The sequence below is a fragment of the Ursus americanus genome, chromosome 1, assembly GCF_024610735.1.
Source record: "Ursus americanus isolate L20-20 chromosome 1, mUrsAme1.1.p, whole genome shotgun sequence".
Taxonomy (NCBI): Eukaryota; Metazoa; Chordata; class Mammalia; order Carnivora; family Ursidae; genus Ursus; species Ursus americanus.
The window spans coordinates 55,636,247-55,663,445 of NC_142127.1; the positions used below are offsets into that span (position 1 = coordinate 55,636,247).

General features: G+C 40.5%; 1 protein-coding gene across 3 annotated transcripts in view; it reads right to left on the reverse strand.

The window, feature by feature from the left end:
- Window positions 1-27,199, reverse strand: part of TTN (titin) — a 268,971-nt gene that overhangs the window by 217,966 nt on the left and 23,806 nt on the right. For all 3 annotated transcript variants that reach the window (XM_087861792.1, XM_087861790.1, XM_087861796.1), the window contains exons 19-44: window positions 26,954-27,014; window positions 26,634-26,849; window positions 25,565-25,707; window positions 23,653-23,858; window positions 22,880-23,113; window positions 22,532-22,776; window positions 21,331-21,602; window positions 21,047-21,211; window positions 20,784-20,952; window positions 18,989-20,682; window positions 18,561-18,842; window positions 17,665-17,931; window positions 17,294-17,566; window positions 16,908-17,171; window positions 16,557-16,817; window positions 14,543-14,803; window positions 13,746-14,009; window positions 13,393-13,653; window positions 13,003-13,263; window positions 12,319-12,579; window positions 11,674-11,815; window positions 11,419-11,584; window positions 10,066-10,297; window positions 8,236-8,520; window positions 7,886-8,011; window positions 3,109-3,297 (exon numbers count right to left, since the gene is read on the reverse strand). In XM_087861792.1, the coding sequence (XP_087717918.1) occupies window positions 3,109-3,297; window positions 7,886-8,011; window positions 8,236-8,520; window positions 10,066-10,297; window positions 11,419-11,584; window positions 11,674-11,815; window positions 12,319-12,579; window positions 13,003-13,263; window positions 13,393-13,653; window positions 13,746-14,009; window positions 14,543-14,803; window positions 16,557-16,817; window positions 16,908-17,171; window positions 17,294-17,566; window positions 17,665-17,931; window positions 18,561-18,842; window positions 18,989-20,682; window positions 20,784-20,952; window positions 21,047-21,211; window positions 21,331-21,602; window positions 22,532-22,776; window positions 22,880-23,113; window positions 23,653-23,858; window positions 25,565-25,707; window positions 26,634-26,849; window positions 26,954-27,014 (7,200 nt within the window). The remainder of the gene's footprint in view (window positions 1-3,108; window positions 3,298-7,885; window positions 8,012-8,235; window positions 8,521-10,065; window positions 10,298-11,418; window positions 11,585-11,673; window positions 11,816-12,318; window positions 12,580-13,002; window positions 13,264-13,392; window positions 13,654-13,745; window positions 14,010-14,542; window positions 14,804-16,556; window positions 16,818-16,907; window positions 17,172-17,293; window positions 17,567-17,664; window positions 17,932-18,560; window positions 18,843-18,988; window positions 20,683-20,783; window positions 20,953-21,046; window positions 21,212-21,330; window positions 21,603-22,531; window positions 22,777-22,879; window positions 23,114-23,652; window positions 23,859-25,564; window positions 25,708-26,633; window positions 26,850-26,953; window positions 27,015-27,199) is intronic.

A 27,199-nucleotide genomic window follows, 5' to 3' on the forward strand; every position in this document is an offset into this window, starting at 1 on the left:
CGCAAAGGGCAGAAATGAGAAATTTTGAGCCTCCTCATATTAAAATAATTAAATTTCAACTTGGCACAGTATCGGGCACAATAATAATTAATACTTTATGAACTATAATGTCTTGACCTTCTTCAGTATACTTCGTAGGTGGCACATTTGGTAAATACTAGAAAAAGCAGCACATATGAAATAAACCGTAACCTTCTGAAACAAGATTTGAGAGTTACACCTCCTTGAATCTAGACTGGAAAGTTAAATGTTCGTCACAAGTTTGGCCAGTGACCTGGCTGACCTTCAGCAGTCGTTTCTCAATAGAGTGCTAAGTTAGGGATATTCTAATTCACATATTCATTGATTTGATTTGCGTGGCAGAAAAGCTGCATAAAGCGATGAGGATGAAATGAAGCAAGTCATAGCTAAAAACCAAAGAAGCACCTTCTATGTTTAGGACTGCCGACGTGGTCTCCTCTCCATAGTCATTGTGTACAATGCAGCTGTACAATCCTTGGTCTAGCGGCTGAACGTTACATATGATAAGAAACTGAATATTTCCATTTTGTGACTGCTTCACTCTTTCAGAGTCCTCTATCCTTACGCCTTCATGAGTCCAGGTTACATCAACAGAAGATTCATCTTGTAAAACACAGAGGAATTGAGCCGTGTCGCCGCACTTCACAGAGAGGTCCTGAGGCGGCAGGAGAATCCTTGGGGCCTCGCCCACTGCCTCTTCGGCCCAGTTCCCAGAGAACTCAGTGCTCTCCGCAATTTGTGAAAGGGACGCAGTATGGCGCAACTCCACATTTTGAACCGATGCGGCTGTGTGGGTGGAACTTTGAGATACACTTTCAAAAACCTGTGATTCATATTCATAGGATGATCCTTGAAATGACTTAATTTCGTTTTGGGATATTTGGCTCTCCTGCTTTGTGAAAGAGGAATCTGCTACTGCCTGGGACTTGGCGGACTCTCTTACATCTTTCCCAGAACTCTGCCTAGCTAGGACTCGCACTGTACAATCAAGTGACAAGAAAAAGAAAAGAACATTAAGATCTAAGCTTTGTCACTTGGCTAGGTTAGTAAAGACAATGGCATGGAAGATGAAGATGAAAGACGTCATTGTCACTTGGAAGCAGCATGCCGGATGCAATGTGCCTTAGGATGTCAGATCACACAAAAGAACGCTCATTCCCAGTGATCCAGTGACGAGTGGATGCCATAGGATATCTGGCTCCTTCCTTCTGTTGTCACCACAGCTAACCAGAGTGACAGTCTCTCTTTCTCTGTTTCTCCCCCCACACACACATGCCCTGGGAATGCCATTTGTCCCCCTTCTTCCATATACTGTGTAAACAATATATGGCAAATGGATCATTAATGATCCAATGATGAGATGTTGTTTAGAAAAGTAAAAACATCAAGCAAAGTTGATGCCTAAAAAAATACTTGCTAAGGTAATGCATAGATTATATACTTCAGAGAGATTTAAACCGTATAGGTTAACCCATAATTGAGAACTTAGGAGGACCTGCCGTGTGTTACTTTATTAGTAAAAGATGGACTGACCACACTATGCAATGAGACAAACAGCAGAGACTCTCATTAGTAACCGTGGGGGTAGGAGATATGAAGCAAATCCAAGTCTTTAAAGCAAGATGAGCTTTACCTTTTGGAGTCACTGTGAGCGGAGCTGCACAAGAGGCTTCCCCAGCGCTATTGGCGGCTTTGCAAGAGTACTGCCCAGCATGCTCTGAGTAAGCATCAACTATAAGCAGTAAAGCCATGCCTGTGGACTCCTCAAAATGGAAAACTACATCTTTTCTTGGTAGAATTGGCTGCTGGTTATGAAACCACTGGATTTCTGGCTTGGGAATGCCAAAAACCCTTGCATGAAATCTGACTGTCTCCCCGCTGTGCACCCTGAGGCTTGATAGAGGCTGGATGAAGATGGGCTTTTGGCCAAGGGACTCCTTCTTAAATGAAACTGATGAAGAGACATGCCATTGGGAGTCTGATGTAATTTCTTCAAATTTGCTAAGTCCTGAAAAGAAGCATGCCGACCTTTAATGTCTTAGCCTGCACTGAAACCAGAACTCATTTGGAGTTGTCTACAGATCTGTTGCCAATTTCAATGGTGGACTAGAATCCAGTCCAATCCTAACGTCTTGTCAATGTCTGCCACCACTGGTTCCAAGTCACACACGTTCATTCCACTTTCCAGGCAAACAAGTCGAGACATAAATAGTCCAAGAAAGTTCACTGTATTGTTTGTGAAGGCAGTAGTGACGTACACAATTTGTTTTAGGTATTCCTGTTTTCTGTTTTTATTTTTTCCCCCTCTGGTTGTAAAATTACATTTTCTATTTTGTAAACCACTTTAAGAAAATATCTATTATAGTAAGTGTTTAAAATTAAGAGAAAAACCAGAGCTGCCCTCAATCTGTATATATTTGTACATAGTTAATAATACATAGACTAAATTAGCTCAGCAAAATCAGTCTGACTATATAAAAATACTGTAATCTTGTTTAGAAACAAAGTGCCCTCTACTACCAGGTAAGTGTTTCTGATGGCAGTTTAAAAGCCCCAAGCATCAGAAACACTAAACCATCTTAGCACTGGGCCTCTCAGCCTTCAGGCATTCTTTGAATAACAGTGAATACACCTAGCTGGTATACAGAACTGGAATCATCCTCTGTAGCTTCTGTGAAATCAGAATTGTGTCAAGACAATGGGGGGATAGTAATACTTACATTACAATTTTTTTTTTTAAATTTTCATCCTCACTAAATGAGAAAACAATTCTACCTCTTTCTTTAGCATGTTTCTCTCCATTCTGATACATGCTGATCAGAAAGCATGAAAGCTGGTGAGGAGAGCAATACGTTACAAAACATTATAAAGACGAAGCAGGGCAAAGTGAGAAATGATGGTTTGTGGTTCATAATGAGATGGGACAAATGGAAAGTGAGAATGTGGCATAAAACATGGAAACAATGAGTTGCATTAAAAGAGAACGGTAGGGCCCACGATGGTTTACATGGAATCTTTAGTGGTTGTTACTGACATTGTGAGATTAGAGCCATATTTAAATGTGGTTCTTAAGGTTGTTTACTGTACCTGCCAGTCTCAAGTTGGCTGTGCTTGATACTTGACCCATAGCATTATTAGCAACAAAAGTGTAAAGTCCTTCATCTTCTGGATAAGCTTCAGCAATTTCCAGTTGGTAAGTGTCTTCAAATTGAGTCATTCTAAAGAACCTAGATGGCTTGATTTTCTTGTCTTTGCTGTACCAAGACACTTTTAGATCTGCATCACAAAAGGAAAAAAGAAGATATTTAAATCACAAAAAGTGGTGGATATTTTTACCTGCAAACACAATACTGATTATATTGGTGACTACATTTCATATTTATCTTCATAACATTATGTTTCTCTTTTGAGGCATGCCACATCTGCTTTTACAGAATTTCTTGTCATCTTTAAGAAGGAAAGATGATTCCAGAAAAATCCAGCTTATAGGCTGGTTGTAATGTTTGAAATTTTACAATTTTAGTTATATTATTTTTAACCACTTGCAGATCATGCTGTGGAAACAGGGACAAGGTTTTGACATAGTGACCTTGAGGAAAAGATCATCCTAACGAACAGTCATCGTGATGGGTTTGATCTAGGATAGTGGTCGCCTAATAGGACAGGAAGTGAGGGAAATCTGTGCTCCTGGGGGGCAGAAAGATCAATCAAAAAGAGAGCTGAAAAGATGAACACTCCCAGAAGTCTAAAACAGACACCCTACAGGCTGAAGACAAAATTTCTCTATTTTCATTACCAATGAACAAGCATTGAAAAGGTCTTAGCACAGCAAAAAATAATTTTTAAAACTGAAAGAAAGAGTCATGGAATTTGGGCATCTTAGATATATTTGGCTTTTTTCAAAGTAGCAGTAATAATAAATAATGATAAAACTAGCTTTTTTTCACCTAAAGAGTTGAAAATAACCCCAAAGCAGAGATAAAATAACATGATGTTGTTACAATTGAAGGTGAAGTGAATTTTAAAAAAATCTTACACTTCTATCGAAACAATCACCCTATAAGTCAAGAGTGAATTTAAATTTAGTCACAAGTTTTAAAAGCCACAACCCAAGACTTCTTGTTTTGGGAGTATGATCACTGTTTCACTTCCTTATCGCAACACCATGCATGGGGGGATTCTCTACTAGTCCATTCAGCTGGCATTTGTTTGCATTTTAACACAAACACTGGTTTGTGAAGGTTTCCCTCCTGCCCATGATGGTAGTTGTGTATAAAAGGTTCTCCTTCTAAAGACACAAATCTCTTCCTTCGGTAGCAAGGTAAAGTAGAAAATGGAACCCTGATACCACAATTTCCCAGCTGTGTGACCTTAGACCCATCATTTAATCTCTCTGGACCAGTCTTCTCATTTGTAAAATGAGATGCATAATAATTCATGAGCTCTTCATTGCAAAAACAACCAAAAAAAAAAAAAACCTGTTGTGTGAATTAAATGACTTATACATGGGAAGGGCTTTATAAACCACTGGCACAAGTCAGTCATCAAAGCAAGACTGTTTAACCACCCCAAGGGATCATCAGTGCCTTTAATAATTTGCCCCAAGACAGGGCCATGTAATATAATAGGTAACACCATCACATGGAATTTAACAATCATTCTACAACCATTTAGCTTGTCTGCTAAACCTCGATGGAGATGGAATGATGAAGAGTGTGTCCACCTCTTTACGGGGTTCTCAGCATATTCCTGCAATAACTTCTTCCTTCGGTGAATGGAATGAAGCCCTAGGACAGGCATACACTGCCAACAATAAATGAGCTAAAAGGTGAGACCTTTCTTGGTAACGGACTTGGTGCTTCTGACTGGGCTACCAGTCTCAGTGTGGGTCACTGGTTTCTTTTGGTTTCTGTGAGGCCATTCCACTCTTCCACCACTCCATTGTATTTGGTCCCTAAATTCCTTTCATTCCACCTCTTGAATTCTCCCACAATCTACACTCTTCTTCCTCCTGACTCCCCTAGTTGAGGGCCTCATCAGCATGCTCCAAGCCTATCAGGATGGCCTTTCCCTTGGTCCTCATCTCCCACATCTGTCCATTCCTCTTTTCACTATCGCAGTATTGTCTCTGAAAAGCAAACCTGACCATGTTACCTAGAGGCTTAAAAAGCCTTAAGTCACTCCTCAGTGCAAATAAGACAAAATCTCAAATCCTAAGCATAGAACACCAAAACCTTTAGGATCTGGCCCTTGCCTTCTTTTTTGGCCTTCTCCTCCACTTATTACATCACTTTCCAACCATACTCAAGCCACTTGTCATTTCCAGCACATGAAGCACTCTTGCAGGCTTTTATGACTTGTAAATGTCATTCTCTGCCTAGAACGCCATTGTGTTCAATGATCCTGTTGATTCTTCAATGCCCAGTCCATGCATCTCTCTCTGTCTTGCAAAGGCAGTGAGTACATAGGCTGTTACAACACAATGTGCATCCATCACTGCTAGACTAATTATTTATCATTTTATTTAGCTAGCGGTTGCTCAGTAAGCCGCCAAATGATACTATCCGTAGAATAAACACTAGCAAAAAGTTAGTTTTAGTTCGTTTTAAAATTCTACTTTTCTAAATTGCTTTTCCACCAGTAGGTGGCACCAGAGACCGTCAACAGGCAACACTTTCTCATAAAAGCTCCACTAGATGCAGAGGCCAACCAAGTTTCAGGCTTAAGTGAGTACTGAGTTCCAAAAACATTTCTGAAGACTCATAATTTTTTCCAATTTAGAAGGCAGGGCTGAATTTGTTCTCCTAGAGTAGTACCAGGTCAGAGGAAGTTGTGTAAATACATTCAGTCACAGGGGCATGAAACTTGTGCCATTTGGTAAGCTTTTAAAAGGGCATTTTACTTAATAAACTTAATTTTTGCCATATAGGAAACCTGTCTGCAAGAGGATGCTCAAACCTCTGTATGTGTATAAACAGTACCACACATAAAGAGCTAGTAACCCACTAATTTGTAAAGTCCATTTAAACATTTGAAGATGTCAGTCGTATAGAAAAGATATTTTTCTCTTTCTACCCCAATTGGAGTCTTGTAGAAGGTTTGAACATATTTTTGTGACACCTTAAAAGCAAAACTATATTATTTATAAACTGAAAAGTGCTATATAAAGACTTCTGCTTTAGATAATCATATATATGTATACTGATTTGAAAATTTTCCTCTACAAGTTCAACGAGAGGATAAATTATTTAGTGTGACTTTAGTGAATTTGATATTAAAATGTATTTTTCTTTATTGTGTTAGTAAGATATTATCAAATCAGTCCATATTTCTTGATATTTAGTATTTCTCAAACTCTGCTTTGAAGTCACAAAGTCTATGACGTTTGTCTATGTCGGTCACCCAATACCAGGCTTTTATGTTTATATAATTCCCCTCTATGGCTATAATAAAATTAACGTATTAAAGTACTAGTCACTTGCCAGCCATGCCTATAGGTACTTTACATACATAATATCTTTTAATTATGTTCATAAAAATCAAAAAGGTCCATTTGGTTTCTAGATCAGCATCTCTATTTCACAGGAAGAAATCATCAGGTCGTAGAAAGTCAACTGAATACGAACTTGTTTAGGAAAATGGCTCATGGCAATGCAGAGATTAAGTCATAAACTAATGGAAGAAGAATAATGAAAAAAAAAACCCACACTTACTACGAATGCTGTGAAAAGCCCAAGCTCTAAGAATTTCCCTTTGGTCGTACGTAAAGGCCAAGGAAAATGAGAGAGTGACTTTCACTTGGGGTAAGGTTGACCTACCTTGTCCCTATCTGAGGTAAGTTTACAATCGTCATCGGCCTGAAGTGGCTGTGAACTTTTGTCTCATTCTACGAAGACTGGCCTCCTGAGGTTGTGGGGAGGGGCTGGGGGTATCTGGCAAGCGTGCCCCTATTAAAGAGTAGAAGAGCGAACGGACCGGGGGTCGCTGCATGATGGGCATTATGCTAGGCACTGGTGTGCGTTATCTGAAATAATCCTGATTGGTATTAGTCATTTGATAATCATTCTTTTGTCCAAGTAACAATCACTTATTGAGTGTACACGATCTGTGAAGCTATTCTAGGACAAGGACCCACCCTTGCTGCAAGGATCGTACTTTCCAGTAGCTACTGCCTTTTTAGGCAAGAAGTTCTAGGTACTGAGACAGAGTCCCTGCCCTCGTGAAACGTACATTCTAAGATTAAACGCAACACATCCTTCCTTTATTCATGAAGGAAAGAGAACCAGAGAAACCTTATACTTGCCTAAGGTCACACAGTGAAGCCTAGGTTCAAATCCAACCTCTGATTATAATGCCCCTACTTTTGATGCAGTAGGCTACTGCCTTCCAAAGGAGTATACCTTTCCTCACAAGCACTGTCTATCGACTGAATAATGTCTTACATAGAGACTCTTCTCTTGAAATATATGTAGATAACAGGATGATTAATATAACAATAACAATTGTAGTTTTTGTTGTATTTTTTTCAAGAGAGAAGAAAAGTTATCTCAGGGAACATGACATCTTTTGAACACTGGAAAATACCGATCAAGTTTTTTTTTTTCCTGTATTGTGGTAAAAAACAAACAAACAAACAAACAAAAAAACCCCACATAACATAAAATTTACCACCTTAACCATTTTCAGGTATACACTCAATAGTGGAAAACATGGCCTATTCTTTTATTCATAATTCTTCTGCAAAATTCCCATTTAAAGTCAAATTATGCATGAGAGGTGTTCGTGATTGAGGGAAAGATGAGAAAACTTGCCTCAGATCATTCTTTGTAAATATTAGCAATGATACCTTTGCTCATAAACCTACCTGTTCCAGACACTCTGCACTGAAAACGGGCTGGCTGTCCCTCCGAAGTGACAGTGTCCTGAAGGGGGGTGATGACGGCAGGAGGATAAACTGGCATTTCCTGATCTGGAGACACAACCTCTGGAACTAAAGAAAGGGACCACAAGACTGGTCATGATCAAGTCACTTACAGACGTCGCAGAGTGGAGTGTGCTGATTTATCTTAATTACCTGGCAGCAGGGCACTTTCTAAAAGTGGGGTAGCAAACTACTCTTAGGGGCTCCAAACTGTATTTAGAAATGCAGTGGGAGAACCAAAAGCAGGTTTCTCAGGCTTTATGCTAAGCTGAGAAGTAGCAAGGCGTTTCTACCTTCCACTGAGAGCGAAGCGGAGGTTGTGGCGACTCCATAGTCATTCTTGGCTTCACAGGTGTAAACAGCTGCGTCCTCTGGGAAGGCTTCGATGAGCAGAAGTGTGTACTCTTGCCCATCGTGAAGAAATTTGCACTTGAAGCCAGTGGAAAGCAGTTGCTCTTCCTTGTACCAGGCAATTTTGGGCTGCGGTCTGCCGGCTATCACGGCGCAGAAGCGGGCAGGCTTGCCAGACTGCACAGTGATGGGCTGGAGCTCCTGCAGAATCTGGGGCGGCTCCGGAGCTGGGAGTGAATGAAAACCAACGCTTGTGAGGAAGTGCGAAAACACGGAGGACATGTGAAAGCCTACGTTCATTTGTGGCTAGGGGTGAGGCAGCCAGAAACCAAACTTTGGAATTGTGATGGCTTTACTTGCCTCAGAATATGAGAACATTCTTTATGCTAACAAGGAAGAAAACATTTGGAATCTTGTCCTCAAATAGAATAAATTTAGAAAGATACTTCTGGTATTTGAGGCTTGGTCAGGGGGCCTTGCTGAGAGTGTTGAGCTTGTCAACATAATGTGATCACCCCTCTCCCTGTTGGGGTCTGCATGGGGGTGTCGCAATGGCCGGTACCCTAAAGAAAGCCAGGACGGCTGCCACTCACTGCCTATTTTCTATCATTTGGGCAAACCATGTGGCCAGGTGGTTCATCACCTTTAGGTCTGTTTGTTTTGCAAGTATTTGTGTATATGTCAGAGTCATTTCTTTATATTTAGATGCCAATGAACTACAATCACCGAGCATGAATAAAGAATAAATGTTATTCCAGATCTACTTAAAGGCAATTAGACTTAAAAAAAAAAAAAACCAAAAAACCCAAAAACCTCACTTTCTTGCTATGCTAATTAAAGCATCTTCTCAGTGTTGTGATGACTGAGGGGAACTGGGTAGTTCATGGAACACATAAATGGGGGGAAAGGACTTCTGTAAGGCTGGGTGGTTTCTGACCTTTACTTCTCTGTGTCTCAGTCTCTCTACCACAAATCTAGAAATAATAAGAACTGGATACCATGATGATTTGGTCTTCCAGGGACTAAGGGAATGTTGGCAATATGGCTCATTTTTATTAAACTGAGATTATTCTTAGTGTTCTTTCATCTGCTTCTGGGGTATGTGTTCAGAGTAGACTCAAGATTAAAATAGGGATGGACAGTCCTTCTCTGTGCATTCAGGTTAGTCTCATTTCTAGGTCAGCCTCAAATTCAGCTCTAAGCTTTCTAATGAGGAAAGTGGGTGGTTTCAAGGCACTCCTCGGCGGACTTGGCAGCATGTGGAATAAGAGCCTCTGGCCGTAGGGCTTGGGGCACAGAAAACCTAGCTCCACATCGCCTGTGGCTCTCCACGCCCTCTGGGGTCTCAAAGAGGACTTCTGGGTTTTCCCAGGCACTCCGCACTAGAGGCTGGAAATGCCCCTGGGGCTCGGTAGCACTACTAGCACCTAAACAGTTGGCGCCAAGGGCAGAAAACTTGACCAGCTGAACCAGCTGAATGCTGTATCTAGAAACCCACTGAGGGGCTGTGATAACTGACATACAGTGGGTACTCAATAGTGTTGACCAACTAAATGATGATTTGCCATTAGGCACTTTCTGGAAATGACATCTTTACAGTCTCTAATAGCCGCTGTCCCTTTATCCAGATATAATGTGAACATAAACGTAGCTGCAAACATATGAGTAGTATGGCTTCTTTAGAAATTGCCCAGAACTATCAGCACTTTAGGAACTTAAAGGGGAGGATTATTCCAGATGGATCCACAAAATACATTAATATGTCTACCTACCATTGACATAGAGAGTAACAGAACTCCTGTTCCTTCCTGCCACAAAGGTGTATTCACCAGCATCACTATGCCTGGTCTCAGAGATAAACATCCGGTGGATTCTTCTCTCCACCACATATTGATGTCGTTCTTGAATTTGGAAATTGATTTCAATGCCATCTTTATACCAGTGGGCATCAACATCATCTTCGTTGACCTCAAACTCAACGACAGCACGTTGTTTCTCAATAACCTTTTGGTGGAGGAACATAAAAAGAGAACTGAAGTCCTGCTTTCCTTTTGGTTTTAACCTTTTTCTAAAACTGCTCATTTCAAGAGCATGCCAAACCTATAGATTATGATAGAAAAAGCTGACTGGGTGAAGTGCATTCTAATTCGTCCTGCATCTCCTTAGACAAATGGTACCCTAACTTCTTCTAAGAGAATCCTGCTAACACCTGCACTGAGGAGAGACACCACCCCAAAGAGACCATGACTTGAATCCTTAAATGTTTGCTTTTTAACTAGTCATAACAGAAATAACAACACCTCATATCTGTGGGCTTTTTATTTTGGACAAAGCTCTTTTACTATTTAATCTGATTTCATGTGGTATGAACAAGAACCTCCTGGGGTAGGTAGAAACCATTAGCCTCATTTTTAACAGTGAGGCAATCAGGTTCAGAATTGGACAGTAAAGGACAGAAGACATATTCAGGTCATCGGCGTCCTCACTGAAGGCTTTTTCACTATGTAGTCAAGGCCTGTCGTGCCCGGTTCTTCTCAGATGAGCTATACGATAAATCCGAATTCAAACAATATTTCTCCTAACATGTTCCCTCCATTCCACATTCGGGAAGACAGGCACCCATGAGAACAAGCCCTGCACACGGAGTAGAGAGCAAAGGGGTCTGGCTTGGTACCTTTGCTAGGAACCCAGCTTCTGCTCAATCCTGGACCTCAGAAGAAGCGTTCCCAGCCAAGTCCCTGCCTCTCCACAATAGAAGCTATCTGACGAAACGCCACCTTGTCCTACCTTCCCTGAGTGCCAGCTGCCGTGTAAGCACCACGACGTACATCTGAGCTCTATCCGCTTCGTGCTGCTTGGCCAGTGGCCATTTATGAGACAGTGAAGTTCCTACAGCTGCTTTAATTAAAGTATCTAGACAGCTGCTAAGGACACACTATTTCCCTAAGTGAGGGAAAACTGTGACTAAATTGATGTCAGATTGAGAGTCTAAGCCAGCAGGGATCAGCTGTTTTCTTTCTTTGGAGGACTGTGGTTAGAAAATGTTGAGGTTAAAAAATTAAAATCTCAAACTATGGATTACGGGCTCTCGATGACGTCTCCCAAATTCAGCACGTAGACGATACCTGAACCTCCCTCTTGAGACTTCGGATGCGGACGTCTCTGCCTTCTACGTAGAGGTTAGCGGTGGATATGTTGCCTCCTGCCACCACTGCGTATTGCCCGGCATCAGACATCCGGGTGGAGGGGATCAGCAGGCGGTGGACGTATTTCTCCTTCTGTATCTTTATTCTGTGGATGAAATGGAAATTGAAGTTTAATGAATGGTGACTCAAAGCAAACTGGGAATTACTAGAACGTAGCCAGGCAACACAAGTGACCTGTCCACAGTCGGCAGCTCTTGGCCATCTTTCATCCACTGAACAGTGATGTCAGGTTCAGAAACTTCACACTCAAACATGGCTCGCTTCTTCTCAAGAACCTTAATATCCTTGATGTGTTTCCGAAATTCTATGTGGCGAGCTAGAAAACAGCACGTACAAAAATTAACCTTTCTAATGGCTTTAAGACATGACTCACGGAGTAGGCGATCCACAGGCTCAAAGCACTCAGTCCAGGGGCTTCAGTATTGTCAGAGTTGGCAAACCACCCCTTCAATCAATGTTAGAATATTCTCATTACCCCAAAAGCCCATACAGGCCTTAGTCACCACCCTCCAGACCCCTCCTACTGTCTCCCCCCAGATTTAGGCGCCCATCTATTGTCTATAGATGTGTGTATTCTGACATTTCCTATAAAGGGGATCATACAATATGTGGTCCTTTGGGACTGGCTTCTTTCACTTAGCATATGGTTTTTAAGGTTCACCCATGTGGTAGCACGTTTCAGCACTTGCTTTTTAGTGCTCACAATACTTCATTACACAGATACACATTTTATTTTCCCATTAATTGATGCACTGATTAGTATCGTACATGGTGTGTTTGACATTTCGTGTTATGGGTAAGACATTTATGACACCATACCTTCCACGTAAAGGGTGGCTGTTGAGGTAGCTTTTCCAGCCACGAAGGTGTACTCAGCTGCATCCCCAAAGTGAACATTCCTGATATTCAGTGAGTGCGTGAGCTTTTTGGTTCTCATCTGGCACCTGTCAGTTGATTTGATTTCCACACCATTCTTTAACCATTTGTAAGAGATGCCTTCATAGTTCACCGTTACCTCAAAGGTAATGGTGTCTTTTTCTTCAGCATTGATGTCCTTCAGCATGGATGTAATCATGATTGCTGCAAAGGGGGAAGGAAACACACCCAAGAAGACTTCGTGTCAGTATGATGTGAGTCATATCAAGCACAGAGTGAAAACGAGGAATGTGTTTAGTATGTCTGTTAAGGCGATTACAGTTCAGGGGTATGAGCTATGCTATCTTCCAGGTTCCCCCCACAGGACTATACCAAGGGACCAAGGAACAGAAAGAGCTAGTGATAGATAGTAGAGCATCTTTACAGGTAGCCTTGAAAGGCTACTCTAATCAGAAAATTTTATCCAGGTGGAGATGCTGGTGCCTAACTCAGGGTGAACACGCAGTCGATGTTTCAGTCAAGGATTTTCGGAGTGGATTAACTGGTCAGGAAGGAAAAGAGTGGGATATGGAATAACAATGAGTTTACCAAGTATTTGATACAATTTTTGTTTGTTTGTTTACTTACGGGTGACTCTCAGGGTGGCGCTGACTTGGTCATTGCCACAGACAAATGTGTACTCTGCCGAGTCCTCTGTGCTGGTGTTCATGATGATCAGCTGGTGGAGTTTCCCCTGCACCACTATCTTGAACTTCTCACTCATCTCAATCTCCACGCCATTCTTCAGCCACATGGAAGGGACATTGAAGTGGGACACCTCACACTCAAAGGAGGCAGATTTGGTCTCAGGTACCTCAATGTTTTTCATGGTTTTTGTAATATGTAATGCTTAGGAAAATCAAAAAGCACTTCAGTTAATATATTTTATCTTTAAAAAATGGATGAAACCAACCAACCAACCAATGAATGAACACATGGGAATCATCTCGGGAAATGCCGTAAGGAGCTAATACTTACTCTCCACGAAAAGTTTAGCTCTGCATTCCAGCTGCCCCACCACGGCTGTATATTCCCCAGCATCCGAGGGGGAAATGTGCTGCAGCATCAGTTTGTGCACCTTTCTTTCTGAGACCAGCCTGTGCTTGTCACTTGGCTTAATCTCCACATTCTTGTGGAACCATTTTACTGGAACAGTGTCATGGGAAACACTAACTTCAAAGGCAACGGTGGAATTTTCCAAGGCGGTCACATCTTTTGGCTTTTTAATGATCTTGACAGCTAATGAGGAAAGTCGAAGCGATTCAGTGATATGGTTAACTTAGTGGTTACCATACATTGGCTACTTGTAAAATGTTTCTAAATTAACTTACTCTCCACATGTAGTCTGGCACTGGCTCCTAGCTTTCCAAGCTTGAAGCCATATACAGATTCATCTACAACAGCACAGTTTTTAATCCTCAGAGTGTAAACTGTTCCTTTGACTGAGATGTCGTACTTGTCATTGGATCGCAGCACAACGCCATTTTTGATCCACTGGACGCCTTTTACGTTAGGATGCGTAAGCTCAACAGTGAAAACAGCATCCTGCGTCTCTGTCACGGTGAGGTTCTTCAGAGTCTTCTTAATTTTGACAGCTGAAGACAAATTTATGATTGGTTTAGGAAATAAAGATGACATGGTCAACTAAAAGAAGTCCTGGCATAAGATCATTACCTGGTCATCTTGCAAAAGAACGGTTATCAAAAATGTGGCAGTTATGCAGAGCCTCTCTTGTAAAAGACACCTTGAGATTATTTAGGAAAACCTGGGATCCAGTTTGAAATGTACACTGCACAACGATTTTTCTATATTTGAATGAGAGGAAGTTTGCATAGCTGCATACTAATAGCTTAATAGTGAAGAGCAAAAGAGGGACAGAGAATGAGAGTGTCTAATTAGGCTGTTCCTCTGAGCTAGAACCTAAGAAATGGCTTCTTCACAGAAACACATCTTAAAAGCAATTTTGCACCTTGTGGTATATGGCCTAGAAAGTTTAGAAAGTTTATAATGATTTTGTGAAATCAAGATTTATGGCACCCAGAATGGTTATACCATTGACTTTTAAACTGGTAACTATCAAGAATGCAATATGATGTGAAACAGATAAATCTGTTATTACATCACTGACCTTCAACTTTGAGTTTGGCAGATGTTTTGGAGGTGGCCACCTTGTAGGTGTATTCTCCAATGTCATCTAATTTGGTGGCAGCGATGATAAGTCTCCTTTTGTGGCCATCAGATTCACTCCTGACGTTGTTACTCAGTGGTAGGTGTTTGCCGTCCTTCAGCCATTCGCCTTCGGAATCTGGGTTGGCAACTTCACATTCAAACACAGCTTCCTGCGATTCAGCCACAGTCTGGTCGGTGAGTGGCTTGGAGATGGCTCCCCCTTTGGAACAAGAGAAGTTTAAGTGTGAGTCCTTTAAAAAAATATATTTATACAAAAAAGAAATCTTTGCACAATTAAATATAAAATGCCAAATTTTAAAACATGATTTTGAATATCTGAAATGTTTAATAGAATTATCTTAACCCATATTGAGAACATATCACAGAAATCCCCGTTCTAGTACGCATTACTGATAACCAGGGAAAATACTGGACTCAGGAAGGTTTTACAAAGGGAAAGCAACTGCTAATATAGAATTTTGAGAGCAATACCACCTGGACGGCCTCTAACTCAATTTCTCCTTCGAAAGTATTCTACTTAAGTCTTCTAAGGATTATTTGCTGCAAATATGTCTAATATTTGATTGGGAAAAGATGTGCTAAGCAAAATGTTCAGTCATCAATATTTCTATAAGATTGGAGATTCTTATACACTAAAAATCACTATTTTTCTTTAAAAAGATTTATTTATTAAAGAGAGAGAATGAGTTATATGCATGCACATGAGCCAGGGTAGAGGGAGAGGGAGAGAAATCCTTAAGCAGACTCCTCCCTGAGCCTGGAACCTGATATACGGTTTGATCCCAGGACCTTGAGATCATGACCTGAGCCAGAATCAAGAGTTGGCCGTTCAACCGACTGAGCCACCCAGGTGCCCCCAAAATCACTGTTTTGACATATGTTATCTCTTTTATGAAGCTTCCCCCTATTGCCTCCATGGCCATTAACCACTGGCAGAAAAAATTACTCTTTCAGCAAGTTATTTGCTAATGTATCTGTCCCTCTTTAAATTGTGAATTCTTCAAGAAAAAAATATCATGCCTTATTCATTTTTGTGTCCTGTGTTTCTAGCGGTGTCTTGCGTATGGTAGGGCCTTAAAAAATGTTGAGTGAAATCACATAGGGGCTCATATTGTTCTCAGACAACATCTGAGGAAATATTATAATGTAATGAAGTATAAGCCATGAAACTTTCACATAAAGTGGGACCCACAATTCCCATATGGATTTTACAATTTAATCCCAATGTCATAGCTCAACTCCTCAGTAATTAAATTGCAATGAACAAAACACATTAAGAATGACTTCTAGTTTTTTCTTGACAATTGATTTATGCTTTGGTTTTTCATTTTGAAGCAAGGGATTTCTGCTGAATGAGTGCGGTCTACTTCATGTCATGAGAAAGAGATACACAGATATACTGACTTATATTTTAAAATAGTCATTGGGTTCATAAAACAAATATGAAGGGAACAAAGGAAACAAAAGTTAAAGAAACGAGCGATTTAAAAAAAAGAAATACACCTTTAGAGTAGGAAAGTTTCAATCAAGCTCAATTCAACAAATGTTCATTGATCATCTATCATGTGCAGTATGTTGGAGAACACAGATGAGAAAGAAGCAATTCCAGATTTAGGGAGCTTATACTCTGGTGTGAGAGGAAGAAATGGGGAATAACACAAGTATATGATAAGGGCCGTGGAAGAGACACACATAAAATAATCCTGAGGTTGGAGGAGTAAGATCCTACACAGATGGGAAGATTAAGGAAGGCTTCACAAGAAGATGGCATTTGAGGTAGTTCTGCCTAGAAGAACATGGTGGGGACAGTGTTGAGGGAAATACTGGTTTCGAGAACAGCATAAGCACGGAAATGAAAATGGATGAGAATCTGAAAGGAAATGGGCCGCAATTTCTTAAATTAAAACAACTGCCCCACCTAAGAATTTAAATTGAATGATAAATGTACCAACCTGCCACAGTAAGTTTTCCAGATGTCATATTTTCTCCGGCAAAAAATGTGTACTCTCCTTCATCATCTTTCATCATATTTAGAACTGTCAACTTATATATTTTTCCATGAGCTTCAATTTTATATTTAGAACTGGGTTTGATTTCCTTGTCCTTAAAATTCCACAAAACATCAATTCCTGAGTGGGACAGCTCAACTTCTAAGACCACATTTTGGGTTTCTGTACAGGTAAGGTCACGAAGACCTCTGATAATTTTAATTTCTGGGGAAAAAATAATCACTTGGTTAATATTACACTGGGAAAAGAGAAGGCTTAAGGCTTAACTTATCAGTTAAATAGAAGAATCCTTACTTTCCACAGAGAGATCACAGCTGGTTTCAACCCTGCCAACCATCAGCTTGTAAGGTCCTTCATCTGAAGCGTGGGTCCGGTTAATCACTAGTCGCTGCTTAGTGCCTTTGACAATGGCTTGTACACGATCATCAGGCTTGATTTGTTCATCGTTTAAATACCATTTAACAGAAGTCACATCAGGAACTGAGACCTTACATTCAAGCACAGCCTTGGTACCCTCAAGGACATTAACATCCTTTAGAGGAGTTATCACATCCACACCTGCAAAACAACACACGCAAATAAAAGATTTATGAATGTGAATTTTGTTTTAAATGCCCACTTATTAAAGTTCTCTACCTCACTTAACAATGTACACGTAAAAATATGTAAGTTGCACTCACTGTAGACAGAGACGCGCCCACTGGTTGACAGTCCGAGGGATGGAATGGTGAAGGAGTAATTTCCAGCATCCTCCTTAGTCATATCTTCAATGAGCAGCATGTGGGACTGTTTGTCTATCACAATGTGAACTCTGTCACTGGGCTGCACTTCTTGGCCATCTTTCATCCAGACACCTTCCACATTCTCCAAGGAGACCTTCACTTCAAGCTGGACAATGTCACCTTCACAGACTTTTTGATCACTAAGTCCTTGTAGGATAGCGATGGGGCGGGCTGTGAAATATGGGGAGAAAAAAGAACGTTATGATCATTTCTTTATCGATAAGCCATGATGATATTCAGTGCAGGCCAAAAGGAACAGGAAGACTTACGTTTCATCTTTAGTTTACAGGTTGTCTTTTTCCCATCAACAACAAAGCTGTATTCTCCCTGGTCCTCTTTGGTCACATCCTTAACTGTGAGGTTCTGACGTCCACGGCGAGATGTAATTGTGTATTTGCCATTGGATTTCAGCTCCACGCCATTATGATACCATTTGCCTTCTATATTTTCTGGAGATATAACGCACTCTAACTCTCCTGAAAATGATTCTGGAACTTCTATGTCCTGAAGTTCTTTTACAAATTCAACAACTGCACCTGAGGCATAAGATAAAGAGAAGTTAATTTCTCTGGAGAGTTCTACATCAAGACTTACAGTAGAAAAAGTTCCTTGTAATTCTCTTAAGTTCCCCATGCTATCAGGAATATTCTTAGTATCTCCCTGCCGATGGACTGAGAAATAAATTTTTAATAAAAAGAAGTGATTTTTATATTTAAATTATTTATTTTAAAGATTTCATTCATTTATTTGAGAGAAAGAGAAAGAGCATGAGTAGGGGGTGAGGGGCAAAGGTAGAGGGAGAAGCAGGCTCCCCACTGAGCAGGGAGTCCAAAGTGGGCTTGATCCCAGGATGCTGGGATCATGACCTAAGCTGAAGGCAGATGCTTAACCGACTGAGCCACCCAGGTGCCCCTAAATTATTTTTCAAAGCACAGAATTTTATTTCAATATAAAATTTTAAAAACAAGACATCAAAATAACCTTGATTTTGGAAAAATCCAAATTGTCTATATTCTTAATTACTGGTATAAATTCAGGAATCTTGCTCTGGAGCTTATATCTAAATCCCAAATAATTCCTTTTATGAAAGGAAAACTGCAAAGCTAATTTTATCACAGCCTAAGGGTGACTTTAGAACTTAAATAGTGAAATGATTATGTACTACCTTCGACAATAAGTTTCGCTGTTGTTTTGACATTTTCATCTTCCACGAGTACGCAGCTGTAGTCTTCAGCATCGGATGTGTCAATCGTCAGTATGGAGAGGAAGTGAACCTTTCTGTCAGAGTGCATCCTGTATTTATCTCCCGTATGAACCTCCACACCATCTTTGTACCACTTCACTTTGACAAATGGCTCTGAAGTTTCACATTCAAAGGTTGCCATGGTGTCTTTTTCCTTAGCAACAACATCTTGTAATTCCTGTGTGAAAATGATTGATTGCTTGGCTACAAGGAAAAGGGGAAGAAAAAGACATTATATTAAATTAAATTCACAATTTGAATAATGGGAAAAGAAAATAAAAAGAAATATGCTAATGGATATTCACGGATAAACAGAGACAGATCCATCAAACCAAAGACATTCAAATTACCTTGGACAAGTAAGAATGCATGGCTTGAGGTTTCCCCAGCGATGTTGATGGCTTTCACCATGATGCTGGCAGAGTCCTCGGCAGTCACATCTCTTATGACCAGTTCACAAACATTGTCTTCGGGCCAGTACCAGTAGATTCGGTCAGAGCGTTCGATCTTTACACCATTTTTGTACCATTCACATTCAGGATCTGGTCTTCCCACCACTCTGACCCGGAAGTGTGCATCAGATCCTTGGCCCACCGTTTGGCTTTGGATTCTTTCAAATATTTTAGGAGCCTCCATACTAGGACTCAGTTCAATTTTATCTGGTTTAAACGTTGGAATAGTGATCTTGCCTTCTTCAGCAAGGACTTTCTTCTCCTCTTCAGTTAATTCTTTGGTCCAGTGGAGAAGCTCATCTTTTGTCTTCCTTAGGAGCTCCTCATAGGATTCATCCTTCTTACGAGACTTGAGCTCCACAGCAGTAATGGCTTCGTAATATCCCTCCTCAGTCCTGCGCTTGAATTTACTGCGCAGCTCTTCGGACTCTTCGGATACTTTTTCATGGGTAATTCTTTCAGCTCTTTTCAACTTCACAACTTCCTTGGCTTCAGTGGTATCAACAGGTCTATCTACTTTTTGTACTTCAAACTGAAGTTTTCCAGGTTCATGTATGTGAAACTCGGGCTTTGGTTCAGGGGCTCGCCTGAGAACAGACCTAAAATCTTCCCTCTGTTGGATTTCAAGTTTCACTTTATGCTCTATCACACCTTCGGGATTTTCTGCAGTGACCTTGACCTCCCCTGTATCATATGATTTGCAGTCCACAATGTCCAAATAGTGAATGCCATCATAGCGAACTCTGAACCTTTTGCTTTTGCGGATCAGCTGTCCATTGAGGTACCAGTTGACTTTGGGTTGAGGGTAACCTGTCACTCGGCAACGGAATCTGGCGGTCTCCCCTTCAAGTACTCTTACTGGTTCTGGGAACAAGACAATGTCTGGCTTTTGCTTCTCTTTCTGGTCTGTTGTTACACCTGTAAGTGCACCTTCATGAGCCATCCTCTCTAATTCTTCAATTCTCTGTAAGCCTTTCCTCCCCTCAGGCAACTGAGATTCTTCCACAAGACTTTTTTCATCTTTAACAATAAGTGTGGCAGATGTGTGGTCTGTTCCGTATTTGTTAGTAGCTCTGCATGTAATGATACCACTGTCTCTGGAATATGCAACTCCATAATCAAGGCTGCAATACCCAAACTCATTGATCATACGGAGCCTGTTGGCTGCTTCAAGTGGCTTTCCATCATGGAGCCATTCCACCACCATCGTTGGGTCACCAATTGGTGTTAGCCTACATTCAAAGTGGGCAGGCCCAAAGCGCTTGAGTCTTAAGGAAGTGAGTTTTTTCTTGAAAAACGGTTTCTGTTGTTTCTCTTTATCATAGAGGTCACCCTCTTCCCATTGCTCCTGACCATATCGCAGATGGAGGGGCTCCAGTTCTGGGGCTGCGATCTCCTTTGCTCTATAAGTCCCTCGTGGGATGATTAATTTTCTCTCTGGTTCAGGCTCTGCAAACTCAACTTCAACATTCACTTTGCATCTTGTAGTGTCTCGGCCAGCCTTATTAATAGCAGTTGCAGTATACCAGGCAGAATCCTGGCTGACAGTGGAGTCAATTTTAAGGGCAGCCTCTCCCTTGGTTCCTTCAATTCTAAAAAAAGTGAAAAAAAATCAATACAGAAGAAGTTATTGCTTCCTTGGTTACTGAATTTGTATAATGAACTTAGTTTTATTCTTTTCAAGCAAACATACCTGATTTTAGGATATTTATGAGGTACAATGATGTCACTGTTTTTCAGCCATACGATATCAGGGTTGGGATTACCCGTAGCTCTGACTTTCATTTCAAGTCGAGAACCTTCCTTTATATTGACATTTTTTAGTTTTTCTATGAACATTGGTTTTACCTGATGTTCCACAGCTGGAAGAGAAAGGTTATGAGTTAGAGTGAGTAGGACTGAAATACCTGTTTATAGCCCAAGTGATAAGGTATTTTCTTTTTTAAGAGCAAATACCTTCCACAGTTAAAATCACTGAAATCGAAGATTTGCCTGCCCTGTTTTGGGCAACAACAGTCCATTCCCCAGAATCACTGGGCGCTGCGGGGACAATAATCAGTGATTGGGTACCATCTTCTTTAATGACTACTTTATGGGTATAATCATTGACAATTTGCTGGCCTGTAAAATAAGTAAAAAGGAAAACTTGTATTAAAAATAATTGTTTTTCAAGTGTTGTACACACATATAAACTTAATTTTGTGTTTAATGACTTGTAAGTAAAAGCTTATCATACTTACCATCGTGAAACCAGAAGGTCTCTGGCATAGGTCTACCAACGACCTTTAAGTCAAATCTGGCAGTTTGCCCTTCCAAACATTTGAAAGAAGCAGGCTTTAACACAAAGACTGGCTTATAGAGTCTCTCAAGTTGTGACTCATCTGTTTCCTCCAGCCTACGTCCAGGGGACATCCTTGCAGGGGACATCCGTGCAGGGGACATCCTTGCAGGGGACATCCTTGCAGGGGACATGCGTATAGGAGATCTACTCACTGAACGTGGAGAGATAGATCTGAAAAACAAAGGCAAAAGAGAATATTTTCATGAGGCATAGAGAAAGCACAGTAAAATAAACAAACCTCTTTCTTAACATCATTTTAGAACTGACTTCATGTATATATTAAAAAGCACTTCAAAATCACTGGGATCCAAAGCAGAACACATTATCGTTGCCCCTATATCTATGTTTTTCGTATAACCTCAATTTCAGTCAGTAGTTCTTCAACATAGCCAGGTACCCAGTCTTAAAAATCTTGGAACAATTTTTAATAGTCTCTCCCTCACCACCTGCATTTAATTAGTCACCAGCCCTTTTGATTAGACTGCCAAAACATCTCAATAAATATTGATTGGTTAAATCAATCAATGAACACATTTATAGAAAAGGAGAAATATAATTTTTTATCCAAGAGAAGGGAAAACATAGAAATTGCATTTGAAAAAAAACCAAACCCTATCTACACATTGCAGCCAGACTGGCTTGGACTGGATTTCAAAGGCTGGCTCCACCACTTACGGGGGTGGGGGGACTAAGATAATTTTCATAGGCTCACAGAGATCAAGTGCTCCCACTTCCAACGTAGTAATAAATATAGTAGCAATAATAATACCTACATTGCAGGGTTGTTGAATAAAGTAGGGTAACGTGTAAAATTAGGTGTTAAGGAAACCTATACAGTTTTCACTACATTAGTTACAGCACTGGCGGAATGAATAGCATGCTACACTAATGGAAATGCTCTGCTCACCTTACACAGGGGCAAGGAATAAAAATGCCTGGCAACCATCTCTATTGCTAATGGCAAGTGTCTGTGCTTTCTTAGCCTTTATTTTTATTTACTTATTTATTTTTTGTCCCTCACACAATAACAACTTGCTACTGGGACGTCTGTGTTTTAAACAATTTAAATCTTAATCAACCCAAATTCTTCTGGGGCTTACCTGATTCTGCTCACTGGTTCTGGGGTGGGTATGTAAGTCGGAGCAGCAAGAGGCGCAGCAGGCTCGACATACAATTTCCCCGAGCAAATTGCATTTCCTTTCATATTGCTGGCAAATGCAGTATAGATGCCCTCATCTTCTGGAAGAACAACAGGTATGCGCAGACTAGCTCTGCCATCTTGCAGAAAGTCCATTTGGTATCTCTCTCCATGCTTGATGCGTTTGCCGTCTTTGTACCATGCAATCTGCAAATGATATCATGCATATTGAAAAAAATTAAGATAAAATAGTTATTGTAACCAGTTTGTATCTTTATTGTAGCATGGAGACATGATGTTTATATTTTACCTTGGGTAATGGATATCCAGACATCTTGCAATGAAAAGTAACACCCATCCCCTCGAGAATTCTGTAATTCTTGATTCTTAAGTCAAATCCTGCTTCGATAGCTTCCGATTCAGAAATGTCAACTGCCATCTTTTCTTCTCCATCTTCTTCAAGAAGTTCTTCTAATGTAGTCTTTATTATTCTGTATTCAATTTCTTTGATAAGCCTCTCTTCAAAGGAAGAAATATGGAATTCCTATATAGTAAAAAAAAAATGACAGTTTGTTAAAAAATATATATCCTGACTGATAGAAATAATCCTTTAAGAGCATATCTTTAAGAGATAAGGATTGATCAAAGTTTTTGACTGGCAGGAAAACCTAGCAGGCTTTTTGTTTTTGTTGAGAACTGGATGAGTCACTGTTTGGTTTCAAATCTGCATTATCATCATCTTTGTCAGTTTGTGCCACAGCACCTTGGGTCAACGACAGTCTAAAAGCACAGGTTAGGTCTGGGATGTTCATCCTGCAGATGAAAGGATTGGGGCAATAGTGCACTTGGTTGTCCTAACATTTGTCTTTCCCTACATATATGGAATGCCTATTTCTAAAGCCATGCTGTGCAACATGTCATGAAGATAAAGGAAACTTGTCAGCAGTGAATCGGGACCCACTAATTGTAGTCTAACCCTGACCCCATCCCTGGAAAATGAAAATATCAAACAAAAAGAGGGACACTGTAGGTGGTAAGTATAATGTATGAAATGATTTACTTGGTCATTATTGTTCTACTCACCTGTTCTTCTACAAAAGTTCTGACCATTACAGTATCTTTGGCCATTTTTTTCCTAATTAAGGCCTGTTCTTTTTCATACTCTTTTTCATAATCAGAGTATAAAAATCCAGGTGCTATTTCTCCAACTTTAGGTTCTTGCACAAATGCAGTCATTTGTGTTTGGTAAAGCATTTCTTGCTGGGACTTCATCAGTGACTCATACTCAGCTACAAGTTAAGAATATACGTTATTTTTTTAAAGTTTTTATTTAAATTCCAGTTACCTGGAATTTATTACAGCTACAGAATTAATACACAGTGTAATATTAGTTTCAAGTGTACAGGGTGATTCAACACTTGCATACATCACCCAGGGCTCATCACAAGAGCCCTCCTTAATCCCCATCACCTATTTCATCCATCCTCCCCCCCCACCCCCCTCGTCCCCCTCCCTTCTGGTTACAGTTCATTTTCTATAATTAAGAGTCTCTGTTTTGGTTTGTCACTTTCTCCCTCTCTTTTTTCCCCCGTTGTTTGTTTTAGAAACGTAAGTTAATTTTAATGTTCCTACGAGAAAGTATTCATGCCACTTCACTCAGGCAAGCCCTACACCAGGGAAAATTGATAACCAAAAGCTGGGTTTTCCAAATTTTACTATCGAAGTGCTCAAACTATATTAGATTGAATTCCAAAACCAAATTTTCATTAACAAGTCAAAGTAGCTGCTTCTACTGTAGAAAGAACTTTATATTAGTGGTCAGTTTTTCAGGATCTACCCTAGGGCTCTTCCTAATTTACTGTCTGGCTTTTGGCAATTCATTGATTTTCCTGGATCTTGAGTGTTTTATCTGCTAAATGAAGATAGTATCTTAACTTTCTCTAAGGAGTGTTGTGTAGACCAAACGAGACAGAACATGGGATGTCCACTGTAATGTGAAATTAAGCAAAAGTAAATGTGACGCACAGATACATTTTGTTTGGCCTGAATGCCACTCTACTTTTTGTCAAATTACTTTGAATGCTGAAAAATCTTGATTTCCAGATTTTCTTTTTAAGATTTATTTATTTATTTTAAAGAGAGTGAGGGAAGGGGCGCCTGGGTGGCACAGCGGTTAAGCGTCTGCCTTCGGCTCAGGGCGTGATCCCGGCGTTCTGGGATCGAGCCCCACATCAGGCTCCTCCGCTATGAGCCTGCTTCTTCCTCTCCCACTCCCCCTGCTTGTGTTCCCTCTCTCGCTGGCTGTCTCTATCTGTGTTAAATAAATAAATAAAATCTTAAAAAAAAAAAAAGAGTGAGGGAAAGAGAGGGTGTGCATGCATGTGTGAGCAGGGGGAGGGGCAGAGGGAGAGGGAGAGAACCTCAAGCAGACTCCCCGTTGAACATGGACCCCGATGCGGGACTCAATCTGATGACTGAGATTGTGACCTAAGCTGAAATCAAGAGTTAGATGCTCAACCAACTGAGCCACCCAGGTGACCCTCCAGGTTTTCTTTAAAATATCAGAAACTCTAGGAACATTGAGCCTGACATGTGTGTGCCTGGCAACAACACAGTGGAAGTCGGGAGCTACTGTCCCCTTAAGGCAGGGCATAGCCTCTCCAGTGCCACTGTCTTCATAGCACTCACTAATATTATCTGCCTGGATCTGGAAGGCAACTGGATTTGGAATCGCTGCACCTTCAAAATACGCCTAGAAATGAATGCACCAAATAGAAACTAGTGCTAGAAACTTGAAGTTTATCACCAGTATGGATTTGAGGCCTTGTGGTCTAAAACATTTCCTATATAGCTGAGGCCAAGAGAGGGTAGCCACGGAGACAGCCAGCAACAGAACTGGAATATTTTAACAGGCCTTTTGACAAACACATAGCACTGCTACTTCCCTGCATTTCCTTTCCTATCATGCACACAGAAACTACCCAGCTGCGTTTACCTTCTTCAAGCAGGGAGGCAGATGCAGAAGTCTCGCCATGCTTATTACGAATAACAATAGTGTATTCTCCAGCATCATCGGCAAAAGTCATCGAAATCACCAGTCTGCACTCCCCGGTTTGTTTGTTGTAACTCACTTTGTATCTTTATGGAAATGAACACACATAAAATTCAGTCACAAATAACCCTATGTGAAGAAACGAACCCCCATGTGGATCAGTGGTATAAAATTCAATGATCTTAAACATGTGACTAAGCTCCACGCAGAATAAAAGGTTGCTGAAAATTGAGGAAAATGCATGGACATGAGTAATGAGGGTCAAACAACTTAAAATTTTCATTTTAAATAAGGTTCATATATTCTTAGAAATAAATAATAGAATATAATACTACTAGAATCAACCATACAGAAAGGGCTTCAGTGTTTATGGTAGCAAACGACGAGGTCATTTAAACACTTAGGTATTTCTCTTTGTTCATTATTTTGCTCTTTGTTTCATGTGAAGAGCAAATGAACAATCAAAATAAATAAGTTCCCTTAAATATTTCAATATTAAGCCTCTGGCATACTATATTTTTTCTTATTAAGATATAAGAACACTACATTTTTTGGTTTGTTGTAAATTGCAGAAAATTCAAAGCTAAATTGTACAGTCATTTACAGCAAATTTATTAGCATAGATGTTCATGTATAGCTAAGTTTCTTCTTCATTACATGAGCCTTATTCTTTTATCTTCTAGTGACTTTATTATGCATTTCTACTGAACACTGTCTTAGATGCTTTCCAGAAGAATGTGTAAAAATCCACATTTCCTCTATTTTACTAGCACTATACATGAATCAAACTAGAATACAGAAAAAATATATCTTTATCCTCTTCTGTCACATAGCTTTGTTTTTCAGTAAGACTTTGTGCAAAAGTGTAAAAATACCTCAAAATATACTCGGAAGTTTCCCTAATGGAAGAGCCCACATTGGGGAGGGTAGTGGGGCAGGCCTATTTCTCTGTAGGCTTCATCTACATATCATACAAATCATAGAGAACTCTACCAGTCAGCCATCAAAATACCTGTATCCCGTCGTAAGAGGAACACCAGATTTTTTCCAGTAGACGTGGGGCTTTGGATTGCCGCCAACCTGACATTCAAACACAATGCTCCCACCTTCCACCAGTTTCTGGACCACTGGTTTTGTAATAAAGAAAGGGGCGGCAGGTTCTCCGGGTCCTGCTTGTTCCTCTGTGATGCTAGTATCCGTCATCACCACATCTCTGGACTCTACAAAGCTGGAAAGAGAATTCCCTTCATATTAGCTTCTGCGGTTGCAATTTGCCGATACCAAAGGGATCGAAAAAAATCAAAACTGTACAAAAGCAAAAGAATGTTTTACCGTTTCTCTTCTGTGGTCAATTTCTCAGTCACGGTTGTTTCCTTTTCAAACTCTTCTGATGCTAGAAGAAGACAGAAGTTTCCATTTAAGTCAGGCATTGAGTCCATTTTGTTAGCGACCTCTGCTTAGCATGACAGTTGACCCTCTAATGGACCCCATCCCAAAGGGGCTACCGTTAGGAGGCATGCAGAAACCATGCTGTGGGAAGTGTCGGCTGAGGGCGATGGCATGTACAGAAGGCGGTGG